Below are 16,337 nucleotides of genomic sequence, written 5' to 3'. Positions count from 1 at the left end.
ACACACACAATGACGACTTGCTGAAAGACTGAACCCAGATTTCTGAAGCTGTGGTGTATCCTAAAAATCACTGTACCACTGTCGTGTGCCAAAGATAGATTATAAACTGCAAATCTGCTTCAGGAAAGACAAAAAAGGTATTCTATAGCACTTGGCAATGGCCAACATCGGACAGTTGCAAATGCAGAAAAGAAGGGATTTTAGAAGATTATTCACAGTATCACCAGCTTTTAAAATCTCTGCCTTTTAATGTGCACTCACATGTGACTTCATTTGACTCTTTTGAGTTGTTTATACAAGTCCGTTTCAGTAACGTCAGAAGCGGTACAAAGTTCACAGGCAATAAAGGTGGTTCATTGCTTATATAGTTGTTGCTTGTCTTATTGTTCCATCTTGTGGACTTTGTACCATGAGAAAGTGCCCTTCCCTCTTCTATGCAGTCTGGTGAGTTGTTTGCCGCAAAAGTAGCCAGGTAAGACTCCTCCGTGGCATTGCAAGTGAGATTGTTCTGTAATATTAATTGTTTTTATTTCTGGGAATATTCAGCAACAGAAGGCAAGTTGTTACTAATGTAAATTGAGATGTGGGATTTTTGTCCGTCTTCCATGGGGAAACAAGAAGGAAAATGCAGGTCAGGACTCCGTGGCAAAGTCAGGTAGACAGAAGTTGCACTGTGTTTGTGATTTAGGGAAAGGGATAGAGAAAGAAAGAAAACAATTTAATAATTAGGAATCTAGGCGAAAGTACTGGATTTTTAAACACAAGTTTAAAACATTAATTAATCCTGCTGTTTTATTGTGTGACTCTGAATTATGTGATTTCACAGGCCATGATGGAAATGCTGTAACCAGCTGTTACCCTTTAATGTATTTTAGAAGGTTTACTAGTTGTTTCCAATTCTAAAGTGCTCTACAATATTTCTATATAAAGGATAAAACAAAGAAAATAGAACAAATTTGGAAGAACATGGGGAAACTGACAGCACAAAGAAAGGTTTTTTTTTTTTTTTGAGAAAGTATAAACTGTATATAATGGCCAGCAAAAATTCAGACTGTTTAAAATAGCTCAGAGACATGCACTCAATAGATGAAAGTGAACAGTAGTGAAAAAGAAGAAACAAATTAGTTAAAGCAAGACTTGTATTTAAGGATTGTGAAAGAGTCCGATGTGTTTCCAGCACATTAAAATCACATAAAATGGCAAGTTGTGTTGGGATATATTACTAGTACTGTTAATGCATCAAAAAATAAAAAATGCCGAAGAGAATAAAAAAATATTTTCTGGTTTTTGTGTCTAAAGCAGTTGTTTCAAAAGGGAGGAAGACTTGGTCGGGACGTTGTGGGTCGGTGGGGGGAGTACTTCGAAGACCTCCTCAGTTCCACTAACATGCCTTCCAATGAGGAAGCAGAGCCTGGGGACTCTGAGGTGGGCTCTTCCATCTCTGGGACTGAAGTCACTGAGGTGGTCAAAAAACTCCTTGTTGGTAGGGCCCCAGGGGTGAATGAGATACGCCCGGAGTTCCTTAAGGCTCTGGATGTTGTAGGACTGTCTTGGTTGACACGTCTCTGCAACATCGCATGGACATCGGGGACAGTGCCTCTGGATTGGCAGACTGGGGTGGTGGTCCCCCTCTTTAAAAAGGGGGACCGGAGGGTGTGTTCCAACTACAGAGGGATCACACTCCTCAGCCTCCCTGGAAAAGTCTATTCGGGGGTTCTGAAGAGGAGGGTCCATCGGATAGTTGAACCTCGGATTCAGGAGGAACAATGTGGTTTTCATCCTGGTCGTGGAACAGTGGACCAGCTCTACACCATTAGCAGAGTCCTGGGGGGTGCATGGGAGTTTGCCCAACCAGCCTACATGTGTTTTTTGTGGACTTGGAAAAGGTGTTCGACCGTGTCCCTCGGGGAATCCTATGGGGGGTGCTCCGGGAGTATGGGGTACCGGACCCTTGATAAGGGCTGTTCAGTCCCTGTACAACCGGTGTCAGAGCCTGGTCCACATTGCCGGCAGTAAGTCGAGCCCGTTTCCAGTGAGAGTTGGACTCCGCCAGGGCTGCCCTTTGTCACCGATTCTGTTCATAACTTTTATGGACAGAAATTCTAGGCGCAGCCAGGGTGTTGAAGGGGTCCGGTTTGGTGGACTCAGGATTGGGTCGCTGCTTTTTGCAGATGATGTTGTCCTGTTTGTTTCATCAGGCCGTGATCTTCAGCTCTCTCTGGAGTGGTTCGCAGCTGAGTGTGAAGCGGCTGGGATGAGAATCAGCACCTCCAAATCCGAGACCATGGTCCTCAGCCGGAAAAGGGTGGAGTGCCCTCTCAGGGTTGGGAGCGAGATCCTGCCCCAAGTGGAGTAGTTCAAGTATCTTGGGGTCTTGGTCATGAGTGAGGGAAGAATGGAGCGTGAGATCGACAGGCGGATCGGTGTGGCACCCACAGTGATGCGGGCTCTACATCGGTCTGTCGTAGTGAAAAAGGAGCTGAGCCTTAAGGCAAAGCTCTCAATTTACCAGTCGATCTACGCTCCTACCCTCACCTATGGTCATGAGCTATGGGTAGTGACCGAAAGAACGAGATTGTGAATACAAGCGGCTGAAATGAGTTTCCTCCGCAGGGTGTCTGGGCTTTCCCTTAAAGATAGGGTGAGAAGCTCAGTCATCCGGGAGGGACTCAGAGTAGAGAGGAGTCCGATGAGGTGGCTCGGGCTTCTGATCAGGATGCCTCCTGGACGCCTACCTGGTGAGGTGTTCTGGGCACGTCCAACCGGGAGGAGGCCCCGGGGAAGACTCCGGACATGCTGGAGGGACTATGTCTCCCGGCTGGCCTGGGAACGCCTTGGGATTCTCCTGGAAGAGCTGGAAGAAGTGGCCGGGGAAAGGGAAGTCTGGGCCTCTCTGCTTAAGCTGCTATCCCAGCGACCCGACCCCGGATAAGCGGAAAAGGATGGATGAATGGATGGATGGAAGACTTGGTGATTAAAAAGTAGCAATTTTGACTTATTCATTCAATAATGTGTTAGGAACATTTCTCCTTCTGCTTTATATTAATGACACAGATTCAGATTTAGTGAGTAAACGTACAGTCCTCAAATAACTTCAAAATATGGGGGATAGCAAATGCAGAAGAAGCTGAAAAAACTATTTGTGAAGTCATTGACAGTCTTTACAATTGAGTAGACACTTAGGAATGACGTTTAAGTTAGACAAGTGCAAAGTGCTGTGGTGCAGTAAAAGGATCAAAATTTTAAAACTGAAAATTTGCAGTGCCTACCAAAAGAAACACAAAGAATTTTGGACATTACGTTGTTCTATAGACTCAATTAAAAAGCCAATACAATTTAAAATCTATTGTTGTTGAATCTACACTAACAGTTATTTTAGTGAACCTATGTGATGTTCTAGTGTCACTGGCCAAGGAATCATTCAGGGCAAAACTCCAACCCTTCCTCTTGTTGTTCTCCCTGAGATGGCAGGAAGTTGGGATTACAAGAAGCACTTCTCAGCAAACTGAGCTAACGCAGTTTAACAGAGGCCTCTCTTATCACACTTTTTCAAGCTCATACCTCGTAATACAACTGGAAATTAGTAAGTTAAGACCACCAAATGAACTGGGATATAGTACAAAATTATTTTATAGATATCCATCTCTTCAACATACTGTACAAATAAATTAGGACCAACAATTCAAATCAGAATCACATCTTTAAAAATACTGAGGAAAAAGTACATCTGCATATTAAATGAAAATTGGGGCAGATTTTAATTCCTAAAAAGGTCATTGAGTTACAAGTTATTGTTGTAGAGAAAAGCTTTAGCTAACAATTTTGATGAGATGATAAATAGTAATGGTGAGGCAGGACATGCCACTTTTCACATAGAGAATGACCAATTATCACATATGCAGTGAAGGCGCAGACTATAAATAAAATTATTTCATTTTTGGACACAGCCAGAATTCTCTAATATTGTCAGTTAATAAACATTTAATTGTCTATTGAAAACACAAATTTGTCTCCTTCACAATATGAAGCAAATATAAGGATATAAGGATGTGATGAGAGTCTTTCTTTGGTGTCATGAACTTATGCTTAAAATTAGAAATTATGGATAAAAAATAATATAGGTTTTTAAAGATAAGCCTATGTGTTCATTTTTACTTGAGGGTGAGGCATCTTTAGAAATAAACAAATGTATGAAGAAGAATGGCATTATTTTCCTGGTCGGTATCATAGGTATAATCTACCTCACCATGGTACAAAGCTGCCATATTCTAAATGCAAATATTTTTACGAGGAACACTTACTTTGTCATCATCCTGCCTGGATTTTTTTTTTTAACTTATAAAGACGGAATAGTGAACTTTGATCCTAAAGATGACATTTGTCTTTATTGAGGGGGCTAGGTGGGGAACATTCAAACTTAATTGTGCCAGACTTGTCCAAGATTTGTCTGTTCCATTGAAGTCCGTTTCTGGAAATATTTTAAATGGTCACACAAGCAAGTAAAAAGAGGTTAATAAGTAATGTGCAATGGCACAATGTTGTGTGTATTTGTATAAACCACATATGCTATATTTTATATACTTCATCACTCTTTTCAAAGGCTTGTATTTATCACATTGTAAATAATAAGTGGTGTTTATAGGTCCTAGTAGAAGCCTAGCAGTACTAGGTTTAAAGTAAGTAAGGAATAATTATTTTATGTTATTTCTCTTAGAAGGATAAATTGACACACAGTGATAGTTTGGCCAGAAGAGGCCAGCCTGAATTAGCAGGAATGGTGAGTGTTTTGCAGTTATTAGTATCTCCCTTTGGACATCTGTAACAGACAAAGTATTAATTGCAAAATAAAAAGTGACACTGTATTATAATAATCGAAGCATAATTGTTCAGTTTAATAATAAAATAAGTTTATATCAAAGAAGAATTTCTGGTCATTCCCTACATACTGGTATAACATGCCAAAACTAAATTTATTAAAATAAATTGTCTTAATTTAAATAAGTAATTTTACTATAATACTGTATATCACTATACAGGGATCAATACAAGGAATATACAAAGTATATCAATTGAAAACAAAATTCATCCTTTTAGTCCCATTGTATCTTACTGTTCAATGGTTTTATGTTTCAAAACACACCCTGTCCGTGTCCCAGGGGACATACAACTCCCTAGTTCCTCTTGACATTAAAAGATGTGCATGAGAAGAAACCATTTTAGTCTTTCACTACAGTGAGCTCAGATGTCTTTTTTTTTTTTTTTTCTAGCTTTTGAGTTTGCATAGTCATATGAAATATTGTACAGTACTTGTGCCCTCTTAAGTCGTCTTCTTTTTTTTTTAAACTAAAGAGTATAGTAATCGAATATATCATGTAAAAACTTAAGCCCTTATAGGGTGACATATGGATGTGTGTACCATATGTATGTGCAACTCATTGCCTAAGAAAAGGACATCTATTATTCACATAAAATAATACCTTAACATTATGCTAATGTCCGTCTTTAATTGGCCTAAGGGAGTCATCTTTATGAAACAGTCTCTCTCTCTCTCTTTCAAACTTGTCTCTAGGATGTGAGCTTCCTAGACATCCCATCTGAGCTCTCAATTGTCATACGTAATGCGGAGGGTGAGTATTAAGAATTTCTCCTTTTTCATTTTACATTTAGTACATAGCTGTTTTACTGCTTAACTTATTTACTGCTTAACTGTGAATATTTTTGTGCAGTAGAGCAAAGTTTTAATATATATTATCCATTTTCTTAGCTCACTTATTAAGGGCCAAGTCCATCACACATACAGTATACATGAATATTTTGAAATTACATTATCTCATTAAGGTTTGTTTTAGCTCTAGAACCAAAGTCAGTCCAGACGTTTTCCATAATATACTTGGCACCAAGTGTTTTTTTTTTTTTTCTTTTAGACAGTATTGGGATAAATTATATACCTTCTATACACTTTAATGGAAGGCATGCAAATATTGGAGTGGAAAGGTAGTCTTTAGTGTCTGAGTGAAAACTTTAGATTGAAGAATGTCCAAAAGTGTTTCTGTGTGTCAGACTACACATATAAAGCTTATATGTAGTCTCAGAAATGTTAATGTTCTGGTTCATGAATTTTTAAGTGTAAATTCCTTTTAGAACAAAACAGAATATACAGGAGAACCTTTACAGGCTGTATCACTTCAAAACATAAATACTTTCTGTAAACTTCAGAGCCAAGTTCATTGTAAAAAAAAAAACCAATAATATATCAATTACGTGGGAGGCGTGATGATGCGGGACGTAACTCCACCTCACACGGCGACTGAGCTGTACTCTATGGCCGTATATATGGTTGAAAGTAGGTTCCAGTTATGACTGTTACGCGTAGAGTTTCGAAATAAAACCTGCCTAGCTGTTGTAAGTAAGCTGTAAGAAATGAGCCTGCCAAATTTCAGCCTTCCATCTACACGGGAAGTTGTAGAATTAGTGATGAGTGAGTCGGTCAGTCAGTCAGTCAGTGAGGGCTTTGCCTTTTATTAATATAGATATATTTTCACCCTATTGTAGCGATTTTTAGGAAATTTAACATTTCTTTTCACTGCTATACCGATGATACTCAGGTTTATATTCCTGTCTGCAACTTTGCAACAAATCAACTCCACAACTGTCTGTCTGAACTAAGATCCTGGATGGCTAATAATTTTCTTGATCTAAATCAAAATAAAACGGAGGTGCTTATAGTGGGTCCATCAGCTAAAGCCCAAATTGGTCTTGGACTTCTCAGCATTTTCTCTGTCTTTTCCAAACCTCAATCTCGGTGTTACCTTTGATAGTAACAAGTAAATTCTGTAGTTAAGAGTTGCTTTTTCCAACTTTGTCTATTAGGTAAGATAAAGCCATTTTTATCTTCTAAAGATCTTGAGAGAGCTACTCATGCTTTTATTTTTTCTCGCCTCGATTACTGCAACTCGCTGAATTCTGGGATTAACCAATCTCTGATGCACAGGTTACAGCTGGTCCCAAATGCTGCCGCTCGCTTTCTGGTTGGGGCAAGAAAGTATGACTCTGTTTCTCCTATTTTAGCTTCTTTACACTGGCTGCTGCCTATCAGTTTTTGAATTGATTTTAAAATCTTGTTGCTAGTTTTTAAATCTTTACATGGGCTCGCTCCTGCCTATTTGTCTGAATTGTGTGTTTTACACCAGCCATCCAGAGTGCTTAGATCTTCTGGTCAGTTGTCTCTGGTTGACCCTCGTACCGAATGTAAAACCAAGGGGGACAGGGCCTTTGCAGCTGCTGCCTCTCACCTATGGAACACTTTACCTCATATAACATTATTTCTATTTATTATGTAACTTATTTTATGTTCATATATTTTATTACCATTTATGTTTTATCTTAATTGTTTTTGGTTTTCTTTTATTCTATTATTGTAAAGCACTTTGGCCGCAGCATTACTATGTTGTTTTAAATGTGCTATATAAATAAATTGACATTGACAAATCAAATGATTTAAGACATGTATTTTCTCTCCTTTCTTTTCCTTATCTTGCAATTGTAATTCAGGTTTTATTTTTGTAATGTTTTGTAGAATGCTGCTGTTTTGAAGTGGTCCATTTAATTATCACTCTTCTGTATTTTTTTTCTGTAGGCCAGCATCATGAATTCAAATCCAGGGTTATTGAAGTAGCTCCTCCAAACGTTAAAGACAGGTCCTGTGTGTCTCTGCCTTCTGATATCAACAACCATTCTTTTTCCAAATATGTTAATACACACCTCCAGGTACTTGTTCTAATGTACTAACTAATAGACATACTGTAATTAGGAAATTTCTGACTTTTCAAGCAGCTCAAAATGTATTTAAGAAATGATTCCATAAATGCAGCAAAGCTACAAGAAGTGCAAAACTCAAGTAATGCAGAGCAGAGAGTACATGTTATGAAAATTCTGGTTAAATGAGCCTCAGTTGATGGCTGACTAATTGACATTTCCTTTTACTGGCAAATATAAAACATGGACGATAGCTGAGAAGATAGTCAAAATAACTGTGTTACAATGGTATATGGTCACGTTGATTGGTCTCCTGGTTTGATTATTATCTTCGCTGCCATCATTTTGGATTTTACTTCAAACATACAGTGGTGTGAAAAACTATTTGCCCCCTTCATGATTTCTTATTCTTTTGCATGTTTGTCACACAAAATGATTCTGATCATCTAACACATTTAACCATTAGTCAAATATAACACAAGTAAACACAAAATGCAGTTTTTAAATGATGGTTTTTATTATTTAGGGAGAAAAAAAATCCAAACCTACATGGCCCTGTGTGAAAAAGTAATTGCCCCCTTAATAAAAAAATAACCTAACTGTGGTGTATCACACCTGAGTTCAATTTCCGTAGCCACATCCAGGCCTGATTACTGCCACACCTGTTTCAATCAAGAAATCCCTTAAATAGGAGCTGCCTGACACAGAGAAGTAGACCAAAAGCACCTCAAAAGCTAGACATCATGCCAAGATCCAAAGAAATTCAGGAACAAATGAGAACAGAAGTAATTGAGATCTATCAGTCTGGTAAAGGTTATAAAGCCATTTCTAAAGCTTTGGGACTCCAGCGAACCACAGTGAGAGCCATTATCCACAAATGGCAAAAACATGGAACAGTGGTGAACCTTCCCAGGAGTGGCCGGCCGACCAAAATTACCCCAAGAGCGCAGAGACGACTCATCCGAGAGGTCACAAAAGACCCCAGGACAACATCTAAAGAACTGCAGGCCTCACTTGCCTCAATTAAGGTCAGTGTTCATGACTCCACCATAAGAAAGAGACTGGGCAAAAACGGCCTGCATGGCAGATTTCCAAGATGCAAACCACTGTTAAGCAAAAAGAACATTAGGGCTCGTCTCAATTTTGCTAAGAAACATCTCAATGATTGCCAAGACTTTTGGGAAAATACCTTGTGGACTGATGAGACAAAAGTTGAACTTTTGGAAGGCAAATGTCCCGTTACATCTGGCGTAAAAGGAACACAGCATTTCAGAAAAAGAACATCATACCAACAGTAAAATATGGTGGTGATAGTGTGATGGTCTGGGGTTGTTTTGCTGCTTCAGGACCTGGAAGGCTTGCTGTGATAGATGGAACCATGAATTCTACTGTCTACCAAAAAATCCTGAAGGAGAATGTCCGGCCATCTGTTCATCAACTCAAGCTGAAGCGATCTTGGGTGCTGCAACAGGACAATGACCCAAAACACACCAGCAAATCCACCTCTGAATGGCTGAAGAAAAACAAAATGAAGACTTTGGAGTGGCCTAGTCAAAGTCCTGACCTGAATCCAATTGAGATGCTATGGCATGACCTTAAAAAGGCGGTTCATGCTAGAAAACCCTCAAATAAAGCTGAATTACAACAATTCTGCAAAGAGGAGTGGGCCAAAATTCCTCCAGAGCGCTGTAAAAGACTCATTGCAAGTTATCGCAAACGCTTCATTGCAGTTATTGCTGCTAAGGGTGGCCCAACCAGTTATTAGGTTCAGGGGCAATTACTTTTTCACACAGGGCCATGTAGGTTTGGTTTTTTTTCTCCCTAAATAATAAAAACCATCATTTAAAAACTGCATTTTGTGTTTACTTGTGTTATATTTGACTAATGTTTAAATGTGTTTGATGAACAGAAACATATTGTGTGACAAACATGCAAAAGAATAAGAAATCATGAAGGGGGCAAATAGTTTTTCACACCACTGTATGTAAATTGGAGACTTAATTTGTTGAGCTGGTTACTGAGGTCCCGTCTAGAGATGACTGTGCTTTGCAATGTCGATGTCTGGTTTGTCTCTGGCTGTTCAAAACTCAGGTGAAAGTGTATTAACAAATCAATGATTATAATAAGCTGAGTTCTGTTCTTTTGAATACATTTATTTGAAAAAAGTATATGTAATGTTGTTTTCTGGAATTACAACAGTTTAGAATACTGATGTTGTTTAGTTTACATTATATGGTAATGCCCTTTCTTGTCCCCCCCTCAGGAGAGCTGGAAACAGCCAACCGATGCCGTATTACAAAGACCAATTACCAATTTGGATGCTGAAGATTCACAAGCAGCACTGGATATCTGCAAATTGGTGTGTGTTCATCTGTAATATATTGTACTTTCTTGAAATAACTGGGCAATTTTACTTGGAATTCATTGAGTTCAAACATTAAATATGAGAATGCCTGGAATCACCGTTCCCAACCACCCAGAAATGTACAATTTAACAAAAATGCTTAAGCCTGTATTAGTGGTGAAGATACTAAATTAATGCTTTTTAGAGATTTTTGGTGAGTACTGTACTGACAACTGGTAGCCAAATTGATCGATCAAAACAATTTACCAGACAGAAGAAATGTGAGCAGAAAACACTCATGGTATAACTGGTCAGATAAAATCTTTATAGCTCTGCATTTCAGTCAGCAAGAGTTGATTGACTTCACTGTGAAATGATGACAACTGTTTCTGAAGTAGTGCAAACCACTCTTTATTGCTGCTACTTGTCTTTAGCAAGCATATTGGCATACCACATAGTTATTATTAATGAACCCGTACAAAAGGGTCAGATTCATGTTGATAGTTTGAATTTTGTACTCTTGTCTTGTAAATGACCTAATAGTTTCTTCTGTGAAAAGAGCTGTGTGAAGAACAGTTTTGATTGAATTTCTCAAAAGACGTCGTAGGTTTCCTCCATCCACAGTTGTTTCCTTTACACTGATTCTCTAGTTGATTAGTGACTCTTGATTGTCTCTGTGTTTGGTAGTGCGTGTGAGTGTGGTCCAAGACAGAAGACACACTACGTTTCCTGACAGTATAAGCTTCAACTCCACACACACACCTATGATGGATAACGTAGATTCATAACCTAGGGCTAATGTGACCAAGTGACTTCTAAGACTTTCTCCACAAGAAAGCTTCAAGGGTATAATAGTGTTACTGTCTTGATACAGCCAGGAATTGAAAAAATGCCGTAATACTGTGTTTTTAATACAAACAATGTCTAGATATGTAGAGTTAAACACAATGTAATTTCAGATCACTGTGTTTCTAATTAACCAGATAAATCAATATAACCATTTAATTTATTTATTACTCCTCCTTTTGAAAAAATGAAATCCTGGTCCATCTTGGCAATTGAAAATTGAACCTGATGTCTTTATATTTATCCTGTTTTATCACTTTAGTTGGGTTTTAGTTGTCTATGACTATGATAGTATTTAAATGCAAACTGGCAGTCACTGTCCAATAAGTATTCCTCCTATGGTAAATCTAACTCTGATCAGTAACATAGTATCATCCTGGAATGCATTTACTTTGTTAAATGAGGAATTACTGTCGTATCTCACTCTCTCTCTGTTGTGCAGATTCTGAGATTTATATGTGACTATGAAATTCAAGACTGGAAGGAACTAATATTACTGAAGTACATCATTCAGAGAGGACTGTACAGGCCACCCCTTCGAAATGAGATCTTCTGTCAGCTTGCCCACCAAACCTTGGACAGACAGAGTGATGAAAGATGCCTAAGAGCATGGCTACTGTTTGCATCCTGCTTGGGATCTTTTATGCCTTCGCCCAATCTTGAAAAACCATTGCTCAAGTAAGATTATAGGATATATAACAGAGTGTGATAGCACTATACAATATATATATTTTTTAATGGTCTATGACACTTTTACATTTTGAACAGAATAAGCGATTATTGTAGTGAGATGAATAAAAGAACCAGGAAACAGTTAAATCAGGGTTGCATTTTCTGTCTGTCAACAAGCTTGACTAGAAACACCTTGTTACAATTTTCTTTAACTATGTAGTGAACTGCAAGGATCATCACCTGAGAACTTGGATATGGCAAGCATACCTTAAAATGGAATAGATAGATAGATAGATAGATACTTTATTAATCCCAAGGGGAAATTCACAAATAATGAATAATAAAGAATAATGGACTTTACTAGTTGAGATTTTAAACTGCATACGTCTGAGTGTCAATTTTCTGTTATTCTAGTTGAGGTGATCCAATGATATGACGGTTAGAATTCTTACGACATGATATCTTGCATTTGAATACCACCTGAGTTGTTTGCTTTTTATTCTAGCCTAAACTGTTTGCTGACTACTGAATACATATGCAAAATGTAATGCTAAATAATATTAACTACTTAGGTGTAATTTTCAGAAAACAATAGCTTAAATAATCAAGACCGTGAAAGTAAAAGAGTAAGCAACATTAACAGATTAGGAAAACTAAGTATTATTAATGAAATTCATAAAGTTAAATAAATACTTGTACTTAATTAAACAGCATGTTTAATTCATAGTCCAGATAAAATATTTTTTTCTGAAACAGAATCTGTACCCACTCCCACTTTTCCATGACTGAGAGGTGAATCCAGGAATTTAGACTCTTCTTCAGTATACCACAATTCCACTCAAAATCCTTATGGTAGATGAGACTGATGCCTCCTATAAGCTTTTCGCTGTAATTTCTATGATGTTCAAATAACATCGTTTCATGAATATTCTCGCTATAAAACATTTTAAGTGTATTTTTTTTCTAGGTATGTATCTGACAAAGGCTTTGGTGATTACAAAGCAATATGCCAACACAAGATATTAAATGGCCTGCAACAAGGACCTGAGGCAGCACGAGACTACCCATCTACTCAGATGGAATGGATGGCAAACCAGAGGAAAGGCAAGATGGTCCTGAATGTACAGACTTACGCAGGTGAGAGACTCCGAGTAAAAATAAGGGTGTTTAAAATATAAGGAAAGGACTTTTGCAGATCCTGGGAAATACATGATTTCTGAGCATTTGTGGTTTTCGACTAAGAAAGTCATTTTGTATAGAAATAAAATGATGCCCATTTACTGTTTCAACCAATGATCATAAGTTTCTGTTACTTAATAGGCTGTACCTTGTATGGTATGTGCTGTGATGTTCCTTGCCTGACATAAGTACAAAACAAAGTACTAAATTAAAATAAAATAATAATAAACAAAGCTCAGTAGCTCCACCAGGACTTCACCATCATCAGCACTGTTTTAACAGCCACTTTGCAGGTTTATCCATTTTATCCTCTTTTAACTTTGTGGTATGATTTATCTAAGTAACATAAAACACACCTTTCTCAGTTTTAACTCTATCTACACAACACTTGTGTCCATTTAACGGACAAATAGGAAGTTATTTCCAGACTCGCTGATAAACTTCATAACCTCTGCTTTTGTCAGGCTATATTGGCCAAAGAAAAGCCGTGAACGCCCCTTTATCGGTCAGGCAGGTATTGTTTAAAAAAGAAAAAAAAATCTTTGTTGTAAGCTGTAAAATTTAAGCATCCCACCCCAGTATACTACAGACCTTCTAATGTCTTTAAAGTACAAGTTTAATGTTACATCAGTTCTTCACCACACACCCATTTCCTTGTAATCCCTAAAGAATGTATTTCTCAGACATGAAGCACTGTGTTGTAAAATGGCAGACCCCCTTTTAGTAACCATAACTCAGAGGGGCTTGCCATTTATAAGTGTGGACTTATATTCCTTCCTGTTGGACGAGACTTCTGTCTTTCTAATTTGGCTTCCTCTTATTCTTCGTCAGCCCACTGCCTATTGGTCTTTTAAAAAAGAAATAACATTTTTAGAACTTTTTTTTCCTGAGGACTCAAGTTTCTTTCTAAGAGGAAATCCTGATGTCCAGTCATTGCCAACTGTAATTCACCCATGGTGTTGGTGAGTGTGGCTTAGCGTCCCTTTCAGTGTTGGATTTCCCTTTTGCCTGTTTGTTATTAGAACTTGCCCTTCCAGAACCTTGTGCTGGAAAAATTGGCTCAGAAAATGGGAGGATGGAAAATCTCTAATTTGTATTTATTAAATAATTCTGCCTTTGCATTTTACAAGATTAATGTAAATGAACTGTTTTGACACAGAATTAATGTTTAACTTGCTGTGCTATAATTTGTAGAAATTTAAAAGATAATTATTAAAGGATGACTTGTTGAACTTCACCCTTAAATATTTTCCATTCAGTAGAAAACATTTTAGAAGTGTCTACATCAGAGAGTCATTTTGTCAATTTTTTTTATTTTGTTTCAACAATAAATAAAATATGATTTAGGTACAGAGCCCATAGAAACCAAAGTGGGTTTTTTTTATGTTTCACTGTGGATCATTTATCAGTGTATTTTGGGTAGTATGCTATCTGTTATATGTTAGTATATGGTTTCTAACTTTCTTTCAGATGAGACCTTTTCTGTGGAAGTGGACTCCTGGACAACAGGGGAGTCATTAGCAGCTTGCATCATTAATTTCAGGTACAGTGTCCCACACAGCAAAATTGCACTTAATTATTTTGTCATTATAACAAGACTGTTTTTTTTATTATTTATATATATATATATATATATATATATATATATATATATATATACTCAGCAAAAAAGAAACGTCCTCTGACTTTCAACTGTTTTTACTTTCAGTAAACTTAATGTGTAAATATTTGTATGAACACTAAGAGTCAACACCATAAGACATAAACTAAAAATGTTTCACAATGTGTCCCTGAATGAAGGGAGGCTCAAAATCAAAAGTACCAGTCAGTATCTGGTGTGGCCATCAGCTGCTTGAAGTACTGCAGTGCATCTCCTCCTCTTGGACTGGACCAGATTTGTCAGTTCTTGCTGTGAGATGTTACCCCACTCTTCCACCAAGGCACCTGCAAGTTTCTGGACATTTCTGGGGGGAATGGCCCTAGCCATCGATCCAAATCGATCCCGCTCCAGAGTACAGGCCTCGGTGTAACGCTCATTCCTTCGACGATAAACACGAATCCGTCCATCACCCCTGGTGAGACAAAACCGTGACTCATCAGTGAAGAGCACTTTTTGCCACTCCTGTCTGGTCCAGCGAAGGTGGGTTTGTGCCCATCGGCGTTGTTGCTGGTGATGTCTGGTGAGGACCTGCCTTACAACAGGCCTACAAGCCCTCAGTCCAGCCTCTCTCAGCCTATTGCGGACAGTCTGAGCACTGATGGAGGGATTGTGTGTTCCAGGTGTGACTCGGGCAGTTGTTGTGGCCATCCTGTACCTGTCACGCAGGTGTGATATTCGGATGTACTGATCCTGTGCAGGTGTTGTTACACGTGGTCTTCCACTGCGAGGATGATCAGCTGTCCTTCCTGTCTCCCTGTAGCTGTCTTAGGCGTCTCACAGTGCGGACATGGCAATTTATTGCCCTAGCCACATCAGCAGTCCTCATGCCTCCCTGCAGCATGCCTAATGCACGTTCACACAGATTAGCAGGGACCCTGGGCATCTTTCACAGTCGGTAGACAAGTCTCTTTAGTGTCCTGCGTTTTTAGAACTGTGACCTTAAATGCCTACTTTCTGTAAGCTGTTAAGGTCTTAACGACCATTCCACAGGTGCATGTTAATTCATTGATTATGGTTAATTGAACATGCATGAAAAACATTGTTTAAACCATTTACAATGAAGATCTGTAAAGTTATTTGGATTTTAAAAACATTATTGTTGAAATACACAGTCCTGAAAAAGGGACGTTTCTTTTTTTGCTGAGTATATATATATATATATATATATATATATATATATATATATATATATATATATATATATATATATATATATATATATATATATATATATAAAATTTATTCATCTTATGTAGTGATTGTCCCACTGTTTTTAATTCTATAGTTCACTCATGAATTCATTTTCTTAACAAATTGCAAAATAAACACGACAAGTGCTATAAATTACAACAGCTACTTAAGTGATCTCCACCTCCATGCTTATTGGTAAGCAGTACCTCAAATAACTAATTGCAAATTAAATAATGGAGCAAAGTCCTTAATTTTTAAGGTAGATCATACATATTAACTTCTACAAATAGGCAAAATAATAACTGTTAAATTTCTGTAAAAGTAAATAGACCTTTTTGGAATTTGTGGATTGACATCAGGCACGTAGACAATGAGAAACTTTAGCATTTTGGTTTTTAAGTACATTTCAAAATAGGAGTTTGTTAAAACAAAAAAGCCTCAGTCTTGAGACTGAGTTTGAAACTTCTGGAATATCAGATACATGTAACATTAACATTTTCTTGGCAGTTATGCATCTAGCATGTACTTTGTAATCTTGACTGTGACTTAGTGCCTGATTCATGGAATGTTGTTAGGTACACAGAACTAGAGGATCTGTTGGGTCGAAATGCTGACAATTTTTAAAAGGCATTGCCAGGCAGACATACTGTAGGTAAAAAACAGAATTTTAAACAACTGTTATTGTCTTTC

General features: G+C 37.7%; 1 protein-coding gene across 1 annotated transcript in view; it reads left to right on the top strand.

Annotated features, from left to right (window-relative positions):
• The first annotated feature begins 286 nt into the window (after nt 1–286).
• myo15b (myosin XVB) overlaps nt 287–16,337 on the top strand; it is a 61,154-nt gene continuing 45,103 nt past the window's right edge. Inside the window, exons 1-8 of the mRNA XM_039740350.1 lie at nt 287–472; nt 4,715–4,777; nt 5,570–5,627; nt 7,637–7,767; nt 10,019–10,114; nt 11,388–11,623; nt 12,585–12,754; nt 14,267–14,339. Coding sequence (XP_039596284.1) covers nt 4,775–4,777; nt 5,570–5,627; nt 7,637–7,767; nt 10,019–10,114; nt 11,388–11,623; nt 12,585–12,754; nt 14,267–14,339 — 767 coding nt within the window. The 5' untranslated portion in view covers nt 287–472; nt 4,715–4,774. The remainder of the gene's footprint in view (nt 473–4,714; nt 4,778–5,569; nt 5,628–7,636; nt 7,768–10,018; nt 10,115–11,387; nt 11,624–12,584; nt 12,755–14,266; nt 14,340–16,337) is intronic.

The sequence above is a fragment of the Polypterus senegalus genome, chromosome 17 (assembly GCF_016835505.1).
Source record: "Polypterus senegalus isolate Bchr_013 chromosome 17, ASM1683550v1, whole genome shotgun sequence".
NCBI classification, from domain to species: domain Eukaryota; kingdom Metazoa; phylum Chordata; class Cladistia; order Polypteriformes; family Polypteridae; genus Polypterus; species Polypterus senegalus.
The sequence above is the reverse complement of the archived record's forward strand: the minus strand, read 5'-3'. Positions and strand labels throughout refer to the sequence as shown.